Raw genomic sequence first — 21,161 nt, forward strand, 5'->3', positions numbered from 1 at the left:
GTATTGCTGAAAAAAGAGACACGCTGTTAAAGCTTTCTGTCTTGCACTCATCAGGATAGGTTCGCAAGATTGTCAATAGTAAAGGGAGCAACTGCATGAGAAGAGAGCGCTGATTGGTTGTCAGGTGGACTCTGGTAGAGGCAATACCACGGAGAATGCACCAGGAAACAGTTAACTGCTAAGTTTTTGTTCAAATTCAAATCAGGCAGGTCAACATACTCTGGTCAAGACATTGCCATGGGGAATGAACCAGGGAATGATTGTTCCCAAGCTTTTGTTTAATTGAAAAAGGTGCAATGTGTAGACATTCTCCTTCTGTTTGCAAAGGACAGGGCCCTGTGTATGAGTAAATGGCATGTGTAAGTGAACCACACTGTGAGCCCAACTCAAATTGAATTTGAACAAAAGCTTGGCAATTAACTGTTCTTTTTCACATTCTCCTTGGTAATGCCTCTACCAATCAGAGTCCGCTTGCCAATCAATCAACACACTCTTCTCATGCAGCATAAATTGTTGTTCCCTTTACTATTAGTATCCTTGTGAACAGCCCTGATGAGTGCAAGGCAAAAAGCTTTAACAGCATGGCTCTTTTTTCAGCTTTACAGCCACTGAAGTACTTTTAAAGTGTAGTCACTGCTGTAATGTAGGAAATGTGATAGCCAATTTGAGCACAGCAAGCTCCCACAAACAAGAATGTGATAATGATCAGATCGCCTTTTGTTTTAGTGATGCTGTTTGATGAATAAATATTGGCCAGGACACAGGGTAGAATTGCTTTGCAGTTCTTAAAAATAGCGGCTGAGGGATCTTTTACATCCACATGAGAGAGGAGATGGGCCCTTGGTTTAGCGTCTCATCTGAAAGATGCAATCTCCAGCAGTGTAGCAGTTCCTCAGTACTGCATTGGGGAGTATTTGGAGTGGGATTCGAACTCACAACCTCCCGATTTAAGGGCGAGGGTATGTTGATAGCTTGGGGAGCAGGAGAATGCAGTCGGATTAGGTAAGCAATATGGAGCAAAACATGACGGGCTAAATATCACCGAGCAACAATGTTCTGTGATGTGATGGCGTAGTCTGACATTGCCCTACCAGTGGTGATCCTAGCCACCTCTACCTGCTTGTATTTATCTTTTCACATTGTGGAAGATAAAAGCGACTTTGTCCCTTTAAAAGGAATAGGGGGATGGAGTTGGGAGAATGCAGGTGCTTCCTGTTTGTTGCTGTTTTGGGACACTTCCATGGAGCTCCCAGTACAGTCGGACAGATAACATTATTGGACTACTTTCCCACAGTTCTACTGTCCCTGAGCAGACATTAATGGGATTCCCAGATGGTGACGGCTGACTTGCTAACTCTCTGGATGCTGTCCATCATGCTGGCTATATGCTCTGCCTCTCCAAAAAAGGCAGAAAAATACCATTTTAAATGGTGCCCAAGATTTAATTTTAATGTCTAAGATTCAGTATTTCACATTAATGTTGCGCAACACTCAGTGTTCCCCTAATTAGCATAAAGATGGAAGATTGTGGCTCAGGGGAATTCTTTCACGCCCACAGTTGAGTGATAGAACTCTTTGTTGCATCAATCAAAATCAGTCGCAAGGGGCAATTAGATAAACTGCTCCGAGAGAAAATAGGTTATGCAGAGAAAAATGTGGAAAAATGGGCTTTGCGAGGATTGCTGCAGTGTGGTTGGTGTTAGCACAGGAACAATGGGCCAAATGTCATCAAGTGTGGCGATGACTTGTGATTCTTTAAAAAAGCGAGCAACAGCCCACTTCAGTCGTCCAGGTAGAGTTTAACGGCGCCCCCCCCCAGCATTGTTGAAAGTAGGGCAGGGCTATCTCCCAGTGTCAAGACCAATAGTTGCTGACTTAAAACTGAAAATTTGTAATTTAAGGTGAATGTTGTGAAGATTAGGCAGGGGGATGGGATTAATTGGACAGCAACTTCAAAGTGTTGGCACTAAATGGTGGAAAGTGGGTCTAAAAATGAGCGGTTAGCTTCTTAGTTTCTGCGCTGGCCATCAAAAGAGAAACAATGGGCTGAATGGCCTCTTTCTGCAGTGTAGCTTTTCTGTGGGCTGATTGGCCTCCCTGTGTGTGCTGTATGAGTCTGTTTCACCTCATTGCTGTTTGTCAGGTCTTGCTATGCATGCGTTTGCCTATAAAACAGAATCCATGACCTTCAAAATAAAAAGAAGTGCTTTTTAAAATTCATTCATGGGATGTGGGTGTCGCTGGCTGGGTCAGCATTTATTACCCATCCCTAGTTGCTCTTGAGAAGGTGGTGGTGAGCTGCCTTCTTGAACCGCTGCAGTCCATGTGGTGTAGGTGCACCCATAGTGCTGTTAGGGAGGGAGTTCCAGGATTTTGACTCAGTGAAGGTGAAGGAACGGCAATATATTTCCAAGTCAGGATGGTGAGTGACTAGGAGGGGAACTGCCAGATGGTGGTGTTCCCAGATGTCTGCTGCCCTTGTCCTTCTAGATGGTAGTGGTCATGGGTTTGGAAGGTGCTGTCTAAGGAGCCTTGGTGAGTTTCTGCAGTGCATCTTGTAGATGGTACACACTGCTGCCACTGTGCGTCAGTAGTGGAGGGAGTGAATGTTTGTGTTAGGGTGCCAGTCAAGCAGGTTGTTTTGTCCTGGATGTTGCCCAGCTTCTTGAGTGGTGTTCGAGATGCACTCATCAGGAAAGTGGAGAGGATTCAATCACACTCCTGACTTGTGCCTTGTAGATGGTGGACAGGCTTTTGGGAGTCAGGAGGTGAGTTACTTACTGCAGGATTCCCAGCCTCTGACCTGCTGTTGTAGCCACAGTATTTATATGGCTAGTCCAGTTCAGTTCCTGGTCAATGGTAACCCCCAGGATGTTGATAGTGGGGAATTCAGTGATGGTAATGCCATTGAATGTCAAGGGGCGATGATTAGAATCTCTCTTGTTGGAGATGGTCATTGCCAGATGCTTATGTGGCACGAATGTTACTTGCCACTTGTCAGCCCAAGCCTGGATATTGCTCAGGTCTTGCTGCATTTGGACATGGACTGCTTCAAAATCTGAGGAGTCGTGAATGATGCTGAACATCGTACAACCATCAGCAAACATCCCCACTTCTAACCTTATGATGGAAGGAAGGTCATTGATGAAGCAGCTGAAGATGGTTGGTCTGAGGACACTACCCTGAGGAACTCCTGCAGTGATGTCCTGGAGCTGGATTGACCCCCAACAACCACAACTACCTTCCTTTGTGCTCGGTATGACTCCAACCAGCAGAGAGTTTTCCCCCTGATTCCCATTGACTCCAGTTTTGGTGTCACACTGTTTTGGCGTGCCTTGACATGCTTTGGCATGTTGAAGTGGTACACACATTTCATTTCATCATTTAAAGGAGTTTTTAGTAATGGCTACGGTAGCCACCAGAGGCTTTGTTTGATTAACATTGGGTGTACCCAGTGACTTAGTGGCTACTGATGATGCTAGGCTGGCGATTGACCTGAAGATGAATGTTACAATCTCCCACCCCAATGTGAACCAGAGATTGAACCCGTGACTGTATACATCGATTAGTGTTACACCAGATACTCGTTACGAGACGCCGGGAGCCTTGCAATTGCTTTTTTTGTCCAAAATTGGTGCAACGTGGATTTTTTAGTTTTATTTATCCATGGGATGTAGGTGTTGCAGGTGAGGCCAGCATTTGTTGCCCATCCCTATCAACGCCACCGCCTTGAATACAACTGAGTGGTTTGCTAGACCATTTCAGAGGGCAGTTAAGGGTCAGCCACGTTGCCGTGGGTCTGGAGTCACATGTAGGCCAGACCGGGTAAGGGCAGCAGATTTCCTTCCCTAAAGGACATTAGGGAACCAAATGGGTTCTTATGACAATCAATGATAGTTGCCATGGTCACCGTCACTGAGATTAGCTTTATATTCCAGATTTATTTGATCAGTTGAACTTCAATTCCCCAGGTGTCATGGTGGGGTTTGAGCTCATGTGCCCAGATCATTAGTCCAGATCTCTGGATTACTCGCCCAGTGACGAACACTCCCACACCCACTTGCAAACCCGGTAACGCCTGGTGTGTAGTAAGTGTGTTCACTGCAGCACTGATGGCTGAGGTTGCTTATCTTAAAACGATGAGTGACTTTGTTCAGGATCACTCAGCCCTGCTGCCCCTGACCTGGGTTGTGGTTGGGGGTGGTTGGGTGTGGGGTTGGTGCTGTGTTGGGGGACGTCCGGCACTGATGCCAGAAGAGTGAAGTGTTCCGCCATGTTTACATACAGAATCATAAGGTGGTTACAGCACGGATAGAGCCTGCCATGCTGGCTCTCTGCAGGAACCACTCACCTCGTCCCAATCCCCCGCCTTCTCCTTGTGGCCCTGCAAAATCCTTTCACTTCAGACGTTTACCCAGTTTCCTTCGGAAAGACGTGATTGAATCTGCCTCCACCACACTCTCAGGCAGTGCATTCCAGATCATAACCACTTGCTGCACAAAACAAGTTTTCCTCATGTCGCCTTAGGTTCTTTTGTCAATCACCTTTAAATTGGTGTCCTTTGATTCAGCAACAGAAATTGTTCCACTTTTGTTGTTGCTTAAGGGGCTCTTCACTTGGAGGTGCAATTTTAAAAAAAGTACATTAATAATCGGAGAAGCCACGTGCAGATGTGAATGAAATATAATCCTCTGGCAGAACATAAGGGTCTTTCCCCACTGAGATTGCGCTGCGCCAGTGAACCGGACTTATTAAATAGCTGGGGGGGGTGGTGGGGAATATGAGCCAGTTATGTGTGTGTGCGTGTGATTTTCTTGCTCCAGTTTCCAAGCAACAGCAACTTGCATTTATATAGCACCTTAAGGTGGTAAAACATCCCAAGGCTCTTCACAGGACTGTCATATTTCTAAATAATGGGCACTGGGCTACATATGGAGGCACGTTTGACTCAGGGTTTGCCCGAAGAGGTAAGTTCTATGGGCGTAACCACAGAAGAGTTCAAAAGATGGACCTGCCCAATTTGTGACTCAGCTGCGGAAGTGGGGGAACGTTAAAGGTGAAGTCTATCTAATTTTGTAAAGGTGATTGGGCTCTTTCTATCTCATTCCAAACACAGATCAGACAGCAGGGGCAATCGTTTCGATTGGACGGGCTAGGGCTCTGTCTTCTTGAAAAGGGAAGACTGAGGGATAGCCTAAGAGAAGTCCTTAAAATTTTGTAAAGGGTTTGAGAGGCTGCAACCTGGAGAAGACGTATCAACTTGTGAGGGAGACCAGAACTAAGGGCCATTAATATAAGATAGTCCACTCATGGCTAATCCACACTAGGGAATTCAGGGGATGTTTATTTATCCAGAGATTGGTTAGAATGTGGAAGCTAGATAATCACATACCAGACAGAAGGACATATTGATAGGGTTAAATGGAGGAAGGTAGTAGGAGGCTTGTATGAAGCGTAAACACTGGCATAGGCAGTTGGGCCGAATGACCTGTTTCTATGCTGGATGCTCCATGTTATTCTCTGCGTGCGGTAATAGGCTGATCAAACGTCACAAACGAACATCTTGCAGTATTACCTAGGGGACTTGCAGAATTTAGCAGTATTTTATTGATGAAACTTTCACTTGTGGTTCTTTTAACTTGCTCATGGAACTTATCTTAAATTCATGACAGTCGAATGTTTGGTTGTCTCAGTTGCTTGAAGACTGGCATCCCAGTGGACAGGTAGCAGAGCTCTGGCTACCTGGGCTCTTTTCCTGCCCCTATATCTGGGGCCCTTTCCCCTTCCACTTGCAGTTTGCAGTGCCTCTCCGTCCTTCCCTGTCAGCTCGTCAATGTTTGTATCTTTCATGTCAGGAAGGCACACGTTTGTGGCCCTTTGTATGTTACTGCAGAAAAGATTCACGAGAAAGGTTCCAGGGATGAGGAACTTCAGTTGCGTGGGTAGGTTGGAGAAGCTGAGGCTGTTCTTCTTGGAGCAGAGAAGGCTGAGCGGAGGTCTGATCAAGCTGTTCAAAATCATGAGGGGGTCTGAACAGAGTAGGTGGGGAGAAACTGTTCCCATTGGCAGAAGAGTCGAGAGCCAGAGGGCACTGATTTAAGGTGATTGGCAAAAGAGGCAACAGCAATGTGAGGGTGAAAACCTGTTTAGGCAGCGAGTGACTAGGATCTGAAATGCACTGCCTGAGAGTGTGCTGGAGGCAGATTCAACTGGGGCTTTCAAGAGGGAGTTGGATAAGCGCCTGAGGGGAGAACAATTCCAGCACTAGGGGGAAAGGGTGGGGTGTGGAACTAGCTAGGGTTGCTCTTGCAGAGAGCTGGCATGGGTCAGATGGGCTGAATGGACTCCTGTGCTGTAACCATTCTATTATTCTGCTCAGCACAAGGGCAGACGTGGGGTTCTCCAGTCAGGTGAACTCGGGGGTTGCGGTTGTGGGGGGTGGTGTGCAGGGTTGGGGGGGAGAGTGTAGAGCGACGTTGGGGATAATGCAGTCGCTCATGGGCCTTGCATGTCTATTGGCTCTACTTGAGGCCAAGGGGGAGTGGAAGTGAGGCGTCGATAACTTTTTAAATTCGTTCTCCTGATGTGCATGTCCCTGATAAAGCTGGTATTGATTGTTCCGCCCTTGTTGCCCTTGGGAAGTCGGTGGTAGTGAGCTGTCTTCTCGCACCTCCTGTCTGCAGCGATTTTTGATGACCCTCATAGGTGACCCTCTGCTGCCCTCACCTTATCCAGTATCACGTGTATCTTAATCTAAACTGCTAAATGATTCTCCAAGAGACTGGGAGCGTGCAGGGCAAACGCTGTCAGCCCTGAGTGAAGCCCATCCATTACCTGACTTGATGATGTGAGGCCCTTACCTGCAACAGGGACGATGCGAAGATGCATTTGTGAATTTTCAAGCTACGACTGTTATTGGAGCGAAAGCCTGAATTCCCATTGAAAGTCTGTAATTGATGTTATTTTTTCAATAAAACTTGCTGTTCAAATGAGGTGGTGAGGCTGACTTTTTGATGTAGCTGTCATGAACACTTTAATCACAGAAAATGATTTATCTTCGAGGACTTGGAACATTCCGGAAGAATTTGTGTTTTAAGAGACAATGTCCTTTAAAGAGTTAATGCAAGACTCTGATTGTTATTCCTAGAAAAAGCAGCCTTTCCCAAGAAAGGGTAATTAAGCCGCTGTTTAAAAAAAACACTGTAAACCTCTTGACCCAGGTGTACAAAAGGGGGTCACATGGGTTTTTCAGCTCTGAAAGTAAAACCATGCCTGGGACTGTGATTAAAAAGTGGGTTTTGGGTTTTGCTTTTAGAGAAGGACCAACTGCTTGAGAGGGAAGGCAGCAGCCTTTTTGCAGTCAGCCAGTCCACAGCCAGAGTGAATATAAGCTGCTCTGGAATTGCTCTACATGCTGGAATAGAGTACCCTCAAGTATTCCTTGAACCTGCCTGAACAGCAGTGCCAAAGTCTTTGATTGTTTCGTGGATCAGTGCTGAGAGACCAACCGTATAAACTGGACGCCATTTCCAGAAGTCCATCATCTATCATTTGTCTTTGAACCATTGACTTTTAACCATTGGCTGAATGTGTGTGTGTGTGTCTGTGTGTGTGTCTGTGTGTATGTCCGTGTGTATGTGTGTGTCTGTGAGACTTGGGGTATCTCAAAGGAGTAATTAGTATAATTTCATATTCCATACTGTGTTAATAAGTTTTGCCTTTCTATTTGACAAGACTGGTTTCACAATAAACTGATAAGTTTGTTGTTTATTGAAAGAAGCCTGGGTTAATGTCTCTCTCATTCTGGGTAACAGTGGTGGGAGTAAACAAATGGCCACGTTGGTAAGTAAATTAAACTTTTGAACAAATGGTACAACCTGTGGAACAATGGGGCTAGATCGACTGCACACTCCTCTCCCCCACCCCCCCCCACCCGCCAATTCTGGTTGTAACACTGCATTCTTATTGTGGAATATTGTGTTTATAAAATGTAAATTTACTGAAGGGCGTTTGCAGAGATTTTTGAGAGAGATCTCAAATGTGATAGTTAATGTTGTGCGTTGTTGATTTTTCGGGTGAACTTAAGTGAAGTCTTCAGAATTATGCAATGAATTTTGAGAGATCTATCTCTCTTTCCCTTTATGCCTCTCTCTTACCTTTATCCATCACACTGTCTCTCCTCTCTCTACTCCTTTCTGCAGGCTTGGTCACCCTCTGGCACATCAGCCAAGTGGTGGCAGCCAACTTGTGCACAGTAAGATCCCATAAATGGCCATGCGATAAACGACCAATGTTGTTCATTGAGGGATAATTATAGCCCAGGACACCAGGGAGAACTCCCCTGATCTTCTTCAAGTAGCATCATGGGATCTTTTATGAGCACCTTGGTTTAACATTTCATTCAAAATGCAACACCTCGGACAGTGCAGCATTCCCTCAGTACTGTACTGGGAGTGTCCGTCTGGATTTTGTGTTTAGTTCTCTGGAGTGGGACTTGAACACATGACTTTTGACCCCAGAGCCAAGAGTGCTACCACGTGAGCGTCAGCTGATAGCTAGTTTCAACATGAAGATTGTTTTATGGGGAAATGTGCTGTTGGGGAGTAGAATTCTGGGTGGAGCGGGACCTTTTAACTGCAGAATATCATCTATTCCGAATGAATGGGAAGGTTAGAGGTGCAATGGCTGACTTGGGAAAGAGAGACTCCTGAGATGAGATGTTGGCCTACAATTCATAGGACCTATTTGTTCTCTCTGTAGGACTGTCCACAGATTCTCCCGTCCACAGAAATCTTCATCCCGGTGGGAGTGGTCAAGCCCATCACGCTCGCTGCCAAGAATCTGCCCCAGCCACAGTCAGGGCAACGGAGCTATGAGTGCATCTTCGACATCCAGGGCACCATGCATCGCGTACCAGCCCTGCGCTTCAACAGCACCAGTGTGCAGTGCCAGAACACCTCGGTAAGCCAATGGTGGGCAGCCCTGCCCAGCCCAGCCTCAGCGCTGTGTGTGTGTGTGTGTGTGTGTGTGTGTGTGTGTTGTTGTATGGGTGCTCTGCCCAGAAAGGGGGGGAAAAAAACTTATTTCATCATTTCAGCACATCACAAAGCGCTTGACAGCCAGTGAAGTACTTTGTGAAGTAACGCCGCTATTGGAATATAGCGGTCAAGTTGCCACCTGCAACACAACACCAGCCCCTGAAGAAGAGTCATATGGTCCTGAAGCATCAACCCCATTTCTCTCCCCACAGAGGCTGTCAGACCGGCTGAGTTTTTCCAGCATTTTCTGTTTTTATTGCCAGCAGCAATGACCTGTTTAAAATAAAAACAGCAAATGCTGGAAAAACTCAGCAGGTCTGGCGGCATTGGTGGAGAGAGAAACAGAGTTAACGTTTCGAGTCCATATGACCCTTCTTCAGAGCTAAAGCGAAGTAGAAAGGGATGGAATTGATACTGTTTAAGGGGGAAATTGAGCAGGCGATGCTGGATAGAAGGCCAGCGGTAGGTGGGGGAGCTAAGGAGAGATCGACAAAGGTGTCATGAACAAAAGGACAAAGGGAGTGTAGATGGTAAGTGGTAAGGGCTAAAGGAGGTGCTGATAGTGGCGTTAAGGTGAGAAAGCAGAGTTTGTGAATAGCAGAACAAGAGTCAGCGTTCTGTGAAAGAGCAACATGGACCAAGTAACGGATGGCCCTTTTGGGAGTGAGGTGGGTGGAGGGGGCAATGGCTGGGGGAAAAAAGGATAAGAAAAGGGGCAAAAAGGAGGTAAAACAATGAATAAATCAATAAAAATAAGTAGATAAAAAATAAAAATACATTTTTAGAAAATGTATAAAAGGGATTAAAAAGGGGGTGAAGATCGAGGAGGGAGTTCATGGTCTGAAGTTGTGGAACTCAATGGCCAGGATTTTCCAGGGAGTGGCTGGGAAATTAATGGCCAGTCAGCGTGAAACGTGTGCTGAGAACCTCAGCACTGCCGGGGTGGGAGTGGGAGGAGTGTGGGCGCTAAAGTCTGCGCATGCGTAGGGGGGAGCACACACTGAAATCTCCCTGAGGGCAGGGAGCAACCTCTGGGAGCTGAAGAATTTTACAATCAAAAATAAAGATTTTTACGATGAATGTAAAATCCTGCCCAGTGTTAAATCCGGAAAGCTGTAAAGTGCCCAGTCGGAAGATGAGGTGTTGTTCCTCCAGTTTGCGTTGAGCTTCACTGGTACAATGCAGCAGGCCAAGGACGGACATGTGGGTGTGAGAGCAGGGTGGAGTGTTGAAATGGCCAGCGACAGGGAGGTCTGGGTTATGCTTGCGGACAGACTGAAGGTGTTCCGCAAAATGGTCACCCAGTCTGCTTTTGGTCTCTCCAATGTAGAGGGGACCACATTGGGAGCAACGGATACAGTGGACTAGATTGAGGGAAGTGCAAGTGAAATGCTGCTTCACTTGAAAGGAGTGTTTGGGCCCTTGGAGAGTGAGGAGGGAGGAGGTAAAGGGGCAGGTATTGTACCTTCTGCGATTGCATGGGAAGGTGCCGTGGGAAGGGGTTGAGGTGTTAGGGTTGATGGGGAGTGGGCAAGGGTGTCCTGAAGGGAATGGTCCCTATGGAATGCCGACGGGGGGGGGAGGAAGGGAAGATGTGTTTGGTGGTGGCATCATGCTGGAGTTGTCAGAAATGGCGGAGGATGATCCTTTGAATGCAGAGGCTGGTGGGGTGATAAGTGAGGACAAGGGGGACCCTATCATGGTTCTGGGAGGGAGAGGAAGGTGTGAGGGCAGAGGCGTGGGAGATGGTTCGGACACGGTTGAGGGCCTTGTCAACCACAGTGGGTGGGAAACCTCGGTTAAGGAAGAAGGAAGACATGTCAGAAGCATTGTTTTGGAAAGTGGCATCATCAGAACAGATGCGATGGAGGCGAAGGAACTGAGAGAATGGGATGGAGTCCTTACAGGAAGCGGGGTGTGAGGAGCTGTAGTTGAGGTAGCTGTGGGAGTTGCTGGCCTTCTATCCAGCTTCATCTGCTCCACCTCGCTTAAAGAGTATAAATTTCATCACATTTCTACTTCTATTGAGCTCGGAAGAAGGGTCATACGGACTCGAAATGTTAACTCTGTTTCTCTCTCCACAGAAGCTGTCAGACCTGCTGAGTTTTTCCTGCATTTTCTGTTTTTATTTCAGATTTCCAGCATCCGCAGTATTTTGCTTTCATCTTAACGATCTGTTTAATTTAAGGATGTTGGTTAAGGGATAAATATCGGCCAGGATCTGAGGGAGAACTCTTTGTTGAAATAGTACTGTAGAACCTTTCAATGTCTGCCTGCCAGCGCTGATGGGTCCTCGGTTTAATGTCTCATTTGAAGACTGCACCGCCAACAGTGCAGCACTCCCTTAAAACTGCACCAGAAGTGTCAGCCTGGATTATGTGCTGAAGTGTCTGGAGTATTTTAGGTCAAACTGAATAAACCAGTTTAAGATTAGGCAGGCTAGCTCTGTGTTTTCAGTGATGATGTCATTTCTTGCAGCTTTGGGTGTGGTCACTTTGGCTCTGGATGTGGTGATGTCATTGGTAGGATCAATCCTGTTTTCATACATGATTGTTTTTATTTAACCTCCCCCCACCACCCCCCACCACCCCCACCAACGTACCCAGCTCCCTCTGCCACTCTGCAGGCTCCTCCAGATCCCTGTTACTTCAACTCAATAGGCATTTCCCATCTGTGGGCCAAGGCAATGAGTGCAGAAAGGTTATTCAAAGGTGCAAGGGGGTATCACAGCCAAGACTTCGTTTAAATCTCCTGCAATCATCATCTTTCAGAGGGTAACAGCTGGACACGCCCATTGCCTCTTAACTCCGTTCTAGTTCCATAGCCCTTAATACGTGTAGCCAACAAAAGTCCATCAATCTCAGTTTTGAAATTTTGACGAATTTCTAGAAGATGTTCTGGGTTTGTAAAGATCACTAAGGATCAAAGAATGAGAACTCTTTGGTACTTTGTCTGATTGACAGTCTACCAGAACTAGGGGGAAGCAGTTTAAAAATAAGGGGTCTCCCATTTAAAGTGGGGATGAGGAGAAATTCCTTCTCTGAGGGTCGTTAGTCTGTGGATTTCTCTTCCCCAGAGAGCAGTGGAGGCTGGGTCATGAAATTTGTTAAAGACTGAGTTTGATAGGTTCTTGACTGACAAGTGAGTCAAGGGTATTGGAGGTAGAGAAGAGTGTAGAGTTGAGGCCAGAATCAGATCAGCCATGATCATATCAAATGGTAGAAGGGCTGAATGGCCGACCCCTCCTCATTTGTATTTCTCCCCCCTCGTCCTCTCTCTCACCCCCATCGCCCTCTCTCTCACCCCCTTCGCTCTCTCTCTCACCCCCCTCGCCCCCTCTCTCACCCCCCTCGCCCCCTCTCTCACCCCCCTCGCCCCCTCTCTCACCCCCCTCGCCCTCTCTCTCACCCCCCTCGCCCCCTCTCTCACCCCCCTCGCCCTCTCTCTCACCCCCCTCGCCCCTCTCTCTCACCCCCCTCGCCCCCTCTCTCACCCCCCTCGCCCCCTCTCTCACCCCCCTCGCCCCCTCTCTCACCCCCCTCGCCCCCTCTCTCACCCCCCTCGCCCCCTCTCTCACCCCCCTCGCCCCCTCTCTCACCCCCCTCGCCCCCTCTCTCACCCCCCTCGCCCCCTCTCTCACCCCCCTCGCCCCCTCTCTCACCCCCCTCGCCCTCTCTCTCTCCCCCCTCGCCCTCTCTCTCACCCCCCTCGCCCTCTCTCTCACCCCCCTCGCCCCCTCTCTCACCCCCCTCGCCCCCTCTCTCACCCCCCTCGCCCCCTCTCTCACCCCCCTCGCCCCCTCTCTCACCCCCCTCGCCCCCTCTCTCACCCCCCTCGCCCCCTCTCTCACCCCCCTCGCCCCCTCTCTCACCCCCCTCGCCCCCTCTCTCACCCCCCTCGCCCCCTCTCTCACCCCCCTCGCCCCCTCTCTCACCCCCCTCGCCCCCTCTCTCACCCCCCTCGTCCCCTCTCTCACCCCCCTCGCCCCCTCTCTCACCCCCCTCGCCCCCTCTCTCACCCCCCTCGCCCCCTCTCTCACCCCCCTCGCCCCCTCTCTCACCCCCCTCGCCCCCTCTCTCACCCCCCTCGCCCCCTCTCTCACCCCCCTCGCCCCTCTCTCACCCCCCTCGCCCCCTCTCTCACCCCCCTCGCCCCCTCTCTCACCCCCCTCGCCCCCTCTCTCACCCCCCCTCGTCCTTTTTCTCTCTTTTTCCCCCCTCGTCCTCTCTCTCTCCCCTCTGGCCCTCTCTCTCTCCCCCCTCGCCCTCTCTCTCACCCCCCCGCCCTCTCTCTCACCCCCCTCGCCCCCTCTCTCACCCCCCCTCGTCCTCTCTCTCACCCCCCCTCGCCCCCTCTCTCACCCCCCCTCGTCCTCTCTCTCACCCCCCCTCGTCCCCTCTCTCAACCCCCTCGTCCTCTCTCTCACCCCCCCACCTCTCCCTCACCCCCCCTCCCCCTCCTTCTCCTCCCTCCCTCTCTCCCCCTCGTCCTTTTTCTCTCTTGCCCCCTTCGACCTTTTTCTCTCTCTTTCCCCCCTCGCCGTCTCTTTTTCCCCCCTGGTCCTCTCTCTCTCCCCGCTGGCCGTCTCTCTCTCCCCGCTGGCCGTCTCTCTCTCCCCCCTGGTCCTCTCTCTCTCCCCGCTGGTCCTCTCTCTCTCCCCGCTGGTCCTCTCTCTCTCCCCGCTGGTCCTCTCTCTCTCCCCGCTGGCCGTCTCTCTCTCCCCCCTGGTCCTCTCTCTCTCCCCGCTGGTCCTCTCTCTCTCCCCCGCTGGTCCTCTCTCTCTCCCCGCTGGCCGTCTCTCTCTCCCCCCTGGTCCTCTCTCTCTCCCCGCTGGCCGTCTCTCTCACCCCCCCTCGTCCTCTCTCTCACCCCCCTCGCCCTCTCTCTCTCCCCCCTCGCCCTCTCTCTCTCCCCCCTCGCCGTCTCTCTCTCCCCCCTCGCCGTCTCTCTCTCCCCCTCGCCGTCTCTCTCCCCCCCCTCGCTGTGTCTCTTTCCCCCCTCCTCGCTGTGTCTCTTTCCCCCCTCACCCTCCATCTTTCCCCCCCTCGCCCTCTCTCTCTCTCTCTGCTCCTCACCCTCTCTCTTTTCCTCTCAGTCTCTCTGTTACTGTCTGTTATGTTCACTCTCACATTCCAACAGAACCCCATGGAGTCCTTTAGCTGAGATGGTCAAACCCTGCCTAGCTGGAGATCTGTCCCGGGCCCTCCTGTGTTATCGGACTGAGTGCACTAATAAGTGGCCCAAGCACCAACTGCGCCGGGTGAATTTGAGGGATGGTCTCAGAATGTTCCAGACCTGTGCAGGGCATGTCTGCTTAACTTGACGAAAACAACTTGGTCTTCTAAGCAAGAATTCCCAATGGGGTTGGACTGACAATGATGCAGTGTTTGCAGGAACAATGAACTCACAAAGGAATACATCAAGCTACTTCTTATCAAGATGGCCGGGGTTAATGATTGGATTCCTACTGTGCCCCACACTCAATGTGGCACTGCTTGGCATTGTCTATGTGGGGGAAGGGTGAAGAGAGACATTGCTTTCAGTCAATCTCTGTTCAATACAGACAGCTGATTTGTCCTTTTACATTGGTGTACTGCTACTGTTTCAATAGCGCCTTAGACAGGGTTTGTGTGTCGATTTTTTTCAAATAATAATCCAGTCCGTGGTTGATAAAGTGATGCAGTCACTTGATTGAGCAATACAAACTGTCTGAACTATCTAGACTCTTGTCCTCACTATTGCACTCTGCAGTTTGCAAAGCTGCTGACTTTCAAAAAAGTGGGCGTATTCATAATTGTCGTTGAATTTTTGACTGAGCATCCATTGTCACTTCAAGATATGCACACGTCCGAGGGTCCCTGCAGTGGTCACAGGTCAAACATGACGTTCGATACTCAGTGGTTAGAGATCAAAGGGGTGGTGCATGGGTTAGACACTTGGGAGGGTGGGGTGCTGGAGTCAAAACCTAGACGCGATCAACATGGTTAATATTTCCTCTGTGTGACAGATGAGCAGAAGGATGTATATGAAATGGACACTGAGAGGATGTTTCCCCTTGTAGGGGAGTCTAGAACAAGGGAATACAGTAAAACTAAGGGGTCTCCCGTTGAAGACGGAGATGAGGAATTTCTTCTCTCAGAGGGTCGTTAGTCTGTGGAATTCTCTCCCCCAGGGAGCTGTGGAGGTCGAGTCATTGAATTTATTCAAGGCTGAGCTAGACAAATTCTTTGACAGCGAATGGAGTCCAGGAATGTGGGGGGGGTGGGCGGGGGGCGGGATCAGCCAGGAAAGTGGAATTGAGACCATAACCAGATCAGCCATGTTCTCATCGAATGATGGAGCAGGTTCGAGGGGCAGAGTGGCCTACTCCTGCTCCTAGCTCTTGTGTGTTTTTGTGTCCTGTGGTCTCTGCCTAGTTTCAATTGGGCAACTGCAACTATCTGTGGCTCAGTAGGGTAGCACCTTCATCTCTGAGTCAGAAAGTCATGCATTTGAGCCTCACTCCAGGCAAACAAGGAGAAAATCCATCCTGACGCTCCCGGTGCCGCACTGGGGGAGTTTCTCACTTTTGGAGGTGCCACCGTTTGGATGTGGCCCTCTCTGGTGCAACCTTAAAAAACCCCACCACACTATTCAGAGAAGAGCTGGATAGTTCTCCCTGGTGCCCTGGCCAACATGTATCCCTCAGTCCACACCTAAAGCAGATAATCTGGCCATTTATTTCAGTGCAGTTTTTACAAGCATGCAGTGCCTACATTACAATAAAGACCACACCTCTGAAGTATTTCACTGGTTGTAAAGTCCTTTGGGGTATACTGAATGTTTGGTGCTGTATTCTTTCTTGGTGTGTGGTTGCCAGTGTTGTTGATGCCGAGTTGGGTTGAATCTGCACAAAATCATTTAACATACGATCTTTATCCTACCTTAGAAAGGTGGAAGAGCCAGATTATCAAGCTAAAAGGACTCTTGTTATGTTATTTCCAGATTATTGTGAATCCCATTAATGATCTCTTGGGTTTGCATCTGATGCTATGAGGTGCAAAATAGTTCAAGTTGATAAAAAAAATCTGGGTTCTGATCCCGCAGATATCTCTCAACTACACACAATAAGATTGAAGATCTCAATCAGTTAGTGTATGTATAGGGACGCTGAAAATGCATTCATGGAATCTTCACCAGCTGGTTCCAAAAGGAGCCAGTTTATAACGTTGCCACAGGAAGCATCCAAAGGAATGCACATGTCACATGGGCATCCCCTGGTGACCGAGTCCAGGATGAAACCAGTCCAGGGTGTCATGGTCAAGGTGCTAAGCTGGGTGTTAGCTGGATGATACTGAGCAGCTGGCACTGTAGCTCAGCCGGGGAAGTAGTCTGACGTGCTGGGTGTGCACTAATTCCAGCTGTGCAGCGGTGTTACTAATCTTCGGGTAATGGTGTAAAGAACTGGGGTGACAAGGCTGACACAGAGCCCAGGTTTGAACTGCGTTGGCTGGGCACTGTGAGCATTCACGTGGTACTCTTACTAGTCAGATATCTGGATTTAAAGGGCATCTGAATGAATAGTGCAGTGTTTTGCGAGTGAATTTACTCAGCTCCCTCTCGAGTCCTGATGTATACAAGACAATGAGGACTCGAGACGTCAACTCTTTTCTTCTCCGCCGATGCTGCCAGACCTGCTGAGTTTTTCCAGGTAATTCTGTTTTTGTCCATGGATAATGTCTGCTCCCCAATCAGTAGTATGTATGTCTTTGCTGAATTCCAGTCCTGACTTCATCTGCTTATCAAATCTTCATCTTGGGGAGTGGGTCATTCCCTGTGTTGAGTGTCAGATTTTAAAGAAAGGAAAAGAAAGACCTGGTAGCAGCATCTTTCACAGCCTCAGGATGTCCCAAAGTGCTTTGCAGCCAATGAAATATTTTTGAATTGTCATTACTAAGTAACATGGGGGACAATGACAGCCAATTGGCACACAGTAAGCTCCAACAAACAGCAATCCAATAACCTGTTTTTATTGATGTCAGTTGAGGGATAAATATTGACCAGGGCATTGGGGAGAACTCCCCTGCTGTTCCCCAAAACAGTGTGGGATCTTTTACATCCACCTGAGAGGTCAGAGAGGGCCTTGAATTAAAGTCTGTCTGAGGGATGGCACCTCCCTTGGTACTGCTCTGGGGGTGACACCAGAGACTGTGCGCTCAAGTCTCTGGACCTTCTGACTTGGAGCCAAGAGTGACAATGAAATTCATGGGATGTGGGCGTCGCTGGCTGGGCCAGCATTTATTGCCCATCCCTAACTGCCCTCAAGAAGCTGGTGGTGAGCTGCCTTCTTGAACTGATGTAGTGTAGGTCCAATTTTTCCTCGAGCGGTTTGATATAACTGAGTGGCTTGCTAGGTCATTTCAGAGGGGCATTTAGTAGTCAGCCACATTGCTGTGGGTCTGGAGTCACGTGTGAGCCAGACCAGATAAGTATGGCAGATTTCCTTCCCTAAAGGACATTAGTGAACCAGATGGGTCTTTTTTAATGACAATTTAATTCCAGATTTGCCACGAGTCCCCAGAGCATTACCCGGGGTTTCTGGATTACTAGTCCCTTGACACTACCATTATGTCACTGCCTACCTCCCACCCCCCCCACCCCCCGACCCCCACCACTCTGTGCAGCACTCAGGAAAAAACTGGCCCCTCTGCAGTTTTGGGCAGTCAGTAAGTGGTAGCGGAGCCTTATCAGTAGTAGAATAGGTTCCTTTAATTGCACTCTGCAAGGCTCCTCATTGCGTACCGGAGACTTGACTGGTGAGCTGCGTAATCAAAACCCGTTTAGATCCCCCCATTGCTTTTGAAAGCGTGTTGCGGTTTTTATCTGCAGTCCCAACGCTGCCTCCTTATCTAAACTGCGTAAATCCTGCAGTTGTGCCTTTCTGTCTTCCTTAAGTTTGCTTCGCCCTTTTCAAGGCGGTGTGTGGGTCACAGCCAGTGCTGCCGCTGTTCAAGAGGTAGCTCACTGCACCAGGTCATAGAGGATTAATCCTGTTTACGACCAGTCGTTGGCCAAGAATGGCAGCACGTAATTGGATGATGGATTACAGGGCCCTCGGGAATTATTCAGCACAGCAGATAGCGGCTCACCGTCTTGGGGGTGTGGGTAGAGGTGTTCATTCCCTGCGGCAATTCATTCACTACATCAGGGCGCAGCGCGCTGTACTGTGGTATGCAGAAGCTTGGATTGCTCTCCTTGGCGAAGAGAAGGCCGAGAGGAGGTTTGATCCAGGTGTTCAAAATCATAGGGGGTGGGGTGGGGGGTGCCTGGACAGAGTAGTTAAGAGAGAAACCGCTCCCAGGAGTGGAAGGATGGAGAACCAGAGGACACTGATTTCACGTGAATAGCAAAAGAAGCAAGGCGGGGGGGCGACATGAGGAAAAATATTTCTTATGCACTGCCTGAGAGTGTGGTGGAGACAGATTCAACATGGCTTTAAAAAAGGGAGTTGGATAAGCACCTGGAGGGGAAAAAAATTGGCAGAACTGCAGGGAAAGGGGCAGGGGAATGGGAGTAGTTGAGTCACTCTTGCAGAAAACCAGCATGGACTTGATGGGCTGAATGGCCTCCTTCTGTAGTGTAACCATTCAAAGTGAAAAGATCAGAGGGAGCCTGAGATTGTATTGCAACTCTGCAGGTGTGTCGTTCTTCCAGTGGTCAGGAGCATGATGGCTCCCACCTCTGATCGCTATTCAGTGCTTGTGTGTGAAGAGGATAGAGGTCAGTTGTGATGACGTCAAGGAGGCTGATATTCCCTGGGGTTAGAGAAGCTTAACGTGTGATTTGGTTGAGGTTTCAGCTTTTGACAGGAGGTAGAGAGAAACCTTTCCTGACTGGGGGGGCGGTGGGTGGTGGTGGAGGTGGGGGGGTCCGGGATAAGTGAACATACTCTTAAAATCAAAGCCAGGCTATTCAGGAGAGCGATTAGGAAACTCTCCTTCCTGTAAAGTGTGGTACATTCCCATTTACAGCACAGAAGGAGGCCATCCTTGGCTCTCTGAATCAACAGTTCACTTAGTACCATTCTCCCGCCTTCTCCCCGTAACCCTGTACATTCTTCCTGTTCAGATAACAGCCTAACTCCCTTTGGAAAGCCTCGATTGAACCTGCCTCCACCAGACACTCGGGCCGTGCATTCCAGACCCTAGCCACTCGCTGCGTGAAACAGATTTTCGTCCTGTCGCTTTTGAATCTTTTGCAAATTACCTTAAATCTGTGCCCTCCCGTTTGTGATCCTTTCAAGCGCGGGAACGCCTTCTCTCTATCTACTCTTTGAGTTCAGCGAATAATGCATAGATTTTTGCTAAGAATATTCAAGAATATGGAGCTCTTTGACCAAGCTTTTGGTCACCTACCCTAATATCTCCTTATGTGACTGGGTACCAACCTTCTTTTGTCTGACTGCATTCCCGTGAAGCGCCTTGGGGTGCTTTACTTTGTTAAAGGCGATTATATCAATGCAAGTTGTTGTTGTATCACCCAAGAGGGAGAACCCAGTCTTCCATGCCGGGAGTCAGATCTTTGTCTCCACCTTGACCACTGGTTGCCTTCTCGTCAGATCTCCAATCGGATCTGCGAGGATCAATTGACTGTTGTAACTCGCGGGGGGGGGGGGTCACATGCAGAGGCCTCTTGGAGACCATGTGGCCCTGTCTTGCCATGCTGCAGCAGAACTTCCTGTCCCTGGTACAGTCATCACGTCTGCAGTCGAATCAGTGTAACTGTGTCCGAGTATTGAATAAACGCACAGGGTGGTGTTAAATTACCTTGTGTCCCTTCTCTTTGTTTACAATACAAAGGGCCCTAAGGATAGAGTGGGGAGCTGTCATTTAATTATTTTTTTTTAATTTGAAAAAGACTCGATTGCAGAAGCATGGCAGGATTTTACTTGTTTGTTTATTTGTTTCAGCCACTGTTCCAGCCATTGTTTTTCCAATGAGGTGTAACTAAAGACAGGGGGCTGATCAAGTTCTTCCTCTTGGTGGGTTTGATTCCCTTGCCGGCTCCTGATTCTCTTTGCAGAAGGAGCTTTTTAAATGGCTTTCTTTCTACAGTCTGCTGTTTAATTATCCAAACCATCTGAGAGGGTTTATCAGACATCAAAGAGTCTCTTTATCAGTTGCAGGCCTTATCTCTGCAACTCTTTGGCATTGTTTGTACCTTATCGGTTACATTAGATTGAATCTTACAGAAACTCCATCCATCTCATTTCCGAAGGTGTAAGTTTCTCCGTTCAAGGTTCCTGCACAAGCAGCAAAGACCATCATGGAATCTTCTGATGGGGTAGGTTATTGCCTTCGCTGCTCCCAATGCGGTCTCCTCTACACTGGAGAGAGACCAAACGCAGACTGGGTGACTGCTTTGCAGAACACCTTCGGTCTGTCCGCAGGCATGACCCAGACCTCCCTGTCACTTGCCATTTCAACACACCACCCTGCCCTCATGCCCACATGTCCGTCCTTGGCCTGTTGCAATGTTCCTGTGAAGCTCAACGCAAACTGGAGGAACAGCACCTCATCTTCCGACTAGGCACTTTACAGCCTTCTGGACTTAATATTGAGTTTAATAACTTCAGACCCTGAACTCTCTCCTCCATCCTCACCCTCTTTTTTTAATCCCTTTTTCAATTTTCATTTTTATTCTCATTTTTATCCATTGTTTTATCCCCAACTGTTAACCTATTTTCGATCTCTTTTCCCCACCACTGCCCCCACAAGGGCCATCTGTCACTTGTTCTATGTTAAAAACAAAAACAGAAACAGAAATATCTGGAAAAACTCAGCAGGTCTGGCAGCATCGGAGGAGAAGAGTACAGTTGACGTTTCGAGTCCTCATGACCCTTCAACAGATATTGTTCCATGTTGTTCTTTTCAGAGTGCTCATCCTTGTTCTTCTATTATCACATTCTACTTTCTTCCCTTAACGCCACTATCAGCACCTACTTTAGCCCTTCCCACTCCCATTAACACCCCCTTTGTCCTTTTGTTCATGCCATCTTTGTCAATTTCTCCTTTGCACCCAGCTATCGCTGGCCTTCTATCCAGCTTCACCTGCTCCATTTCCCCCTTAAACAGTATAAATTTC

At 48.8% G+C, this 21,161-nt stretch overlaps 1 protein-coding gene across 1 annotated transcript in view; it reads left to right on the plus strand.

The window, feature by feature from the left end:
• plxna1b (plexin A1b) overlaps positions 1–21,161 on the plus strand; it is a 538,027-nt gene that overhangs the window by 297,897 nt on the left and 218,969 nt on the right. The window contains exon 10 of the mRNA XM_041191009.1: positions 8,761–8,961. Within this exon, the coding sequence (XP_041046943.1) occupies positions 8,761–8,961 (201 nt within the window). The remainder of the gene's footprint in view (positions 1–8,760; positions 8,962–21,161) is intronic.

This window comes from Carcharodon carcharias, chromosome 7 (genome assembly GCF_017639515.1).
Source record: "Carcharodon carcharias isolate sCarCar2 chromosome 7, sCarCar2.pri, whole genome shotgun sequence".
NCBI classification, from domain to species: Eukaryota; Metazoa; Chordata; class Chondrichthyes; order Lamniformes; family Lamnidae; genus Carcharodon; species Carcharodon carcharias.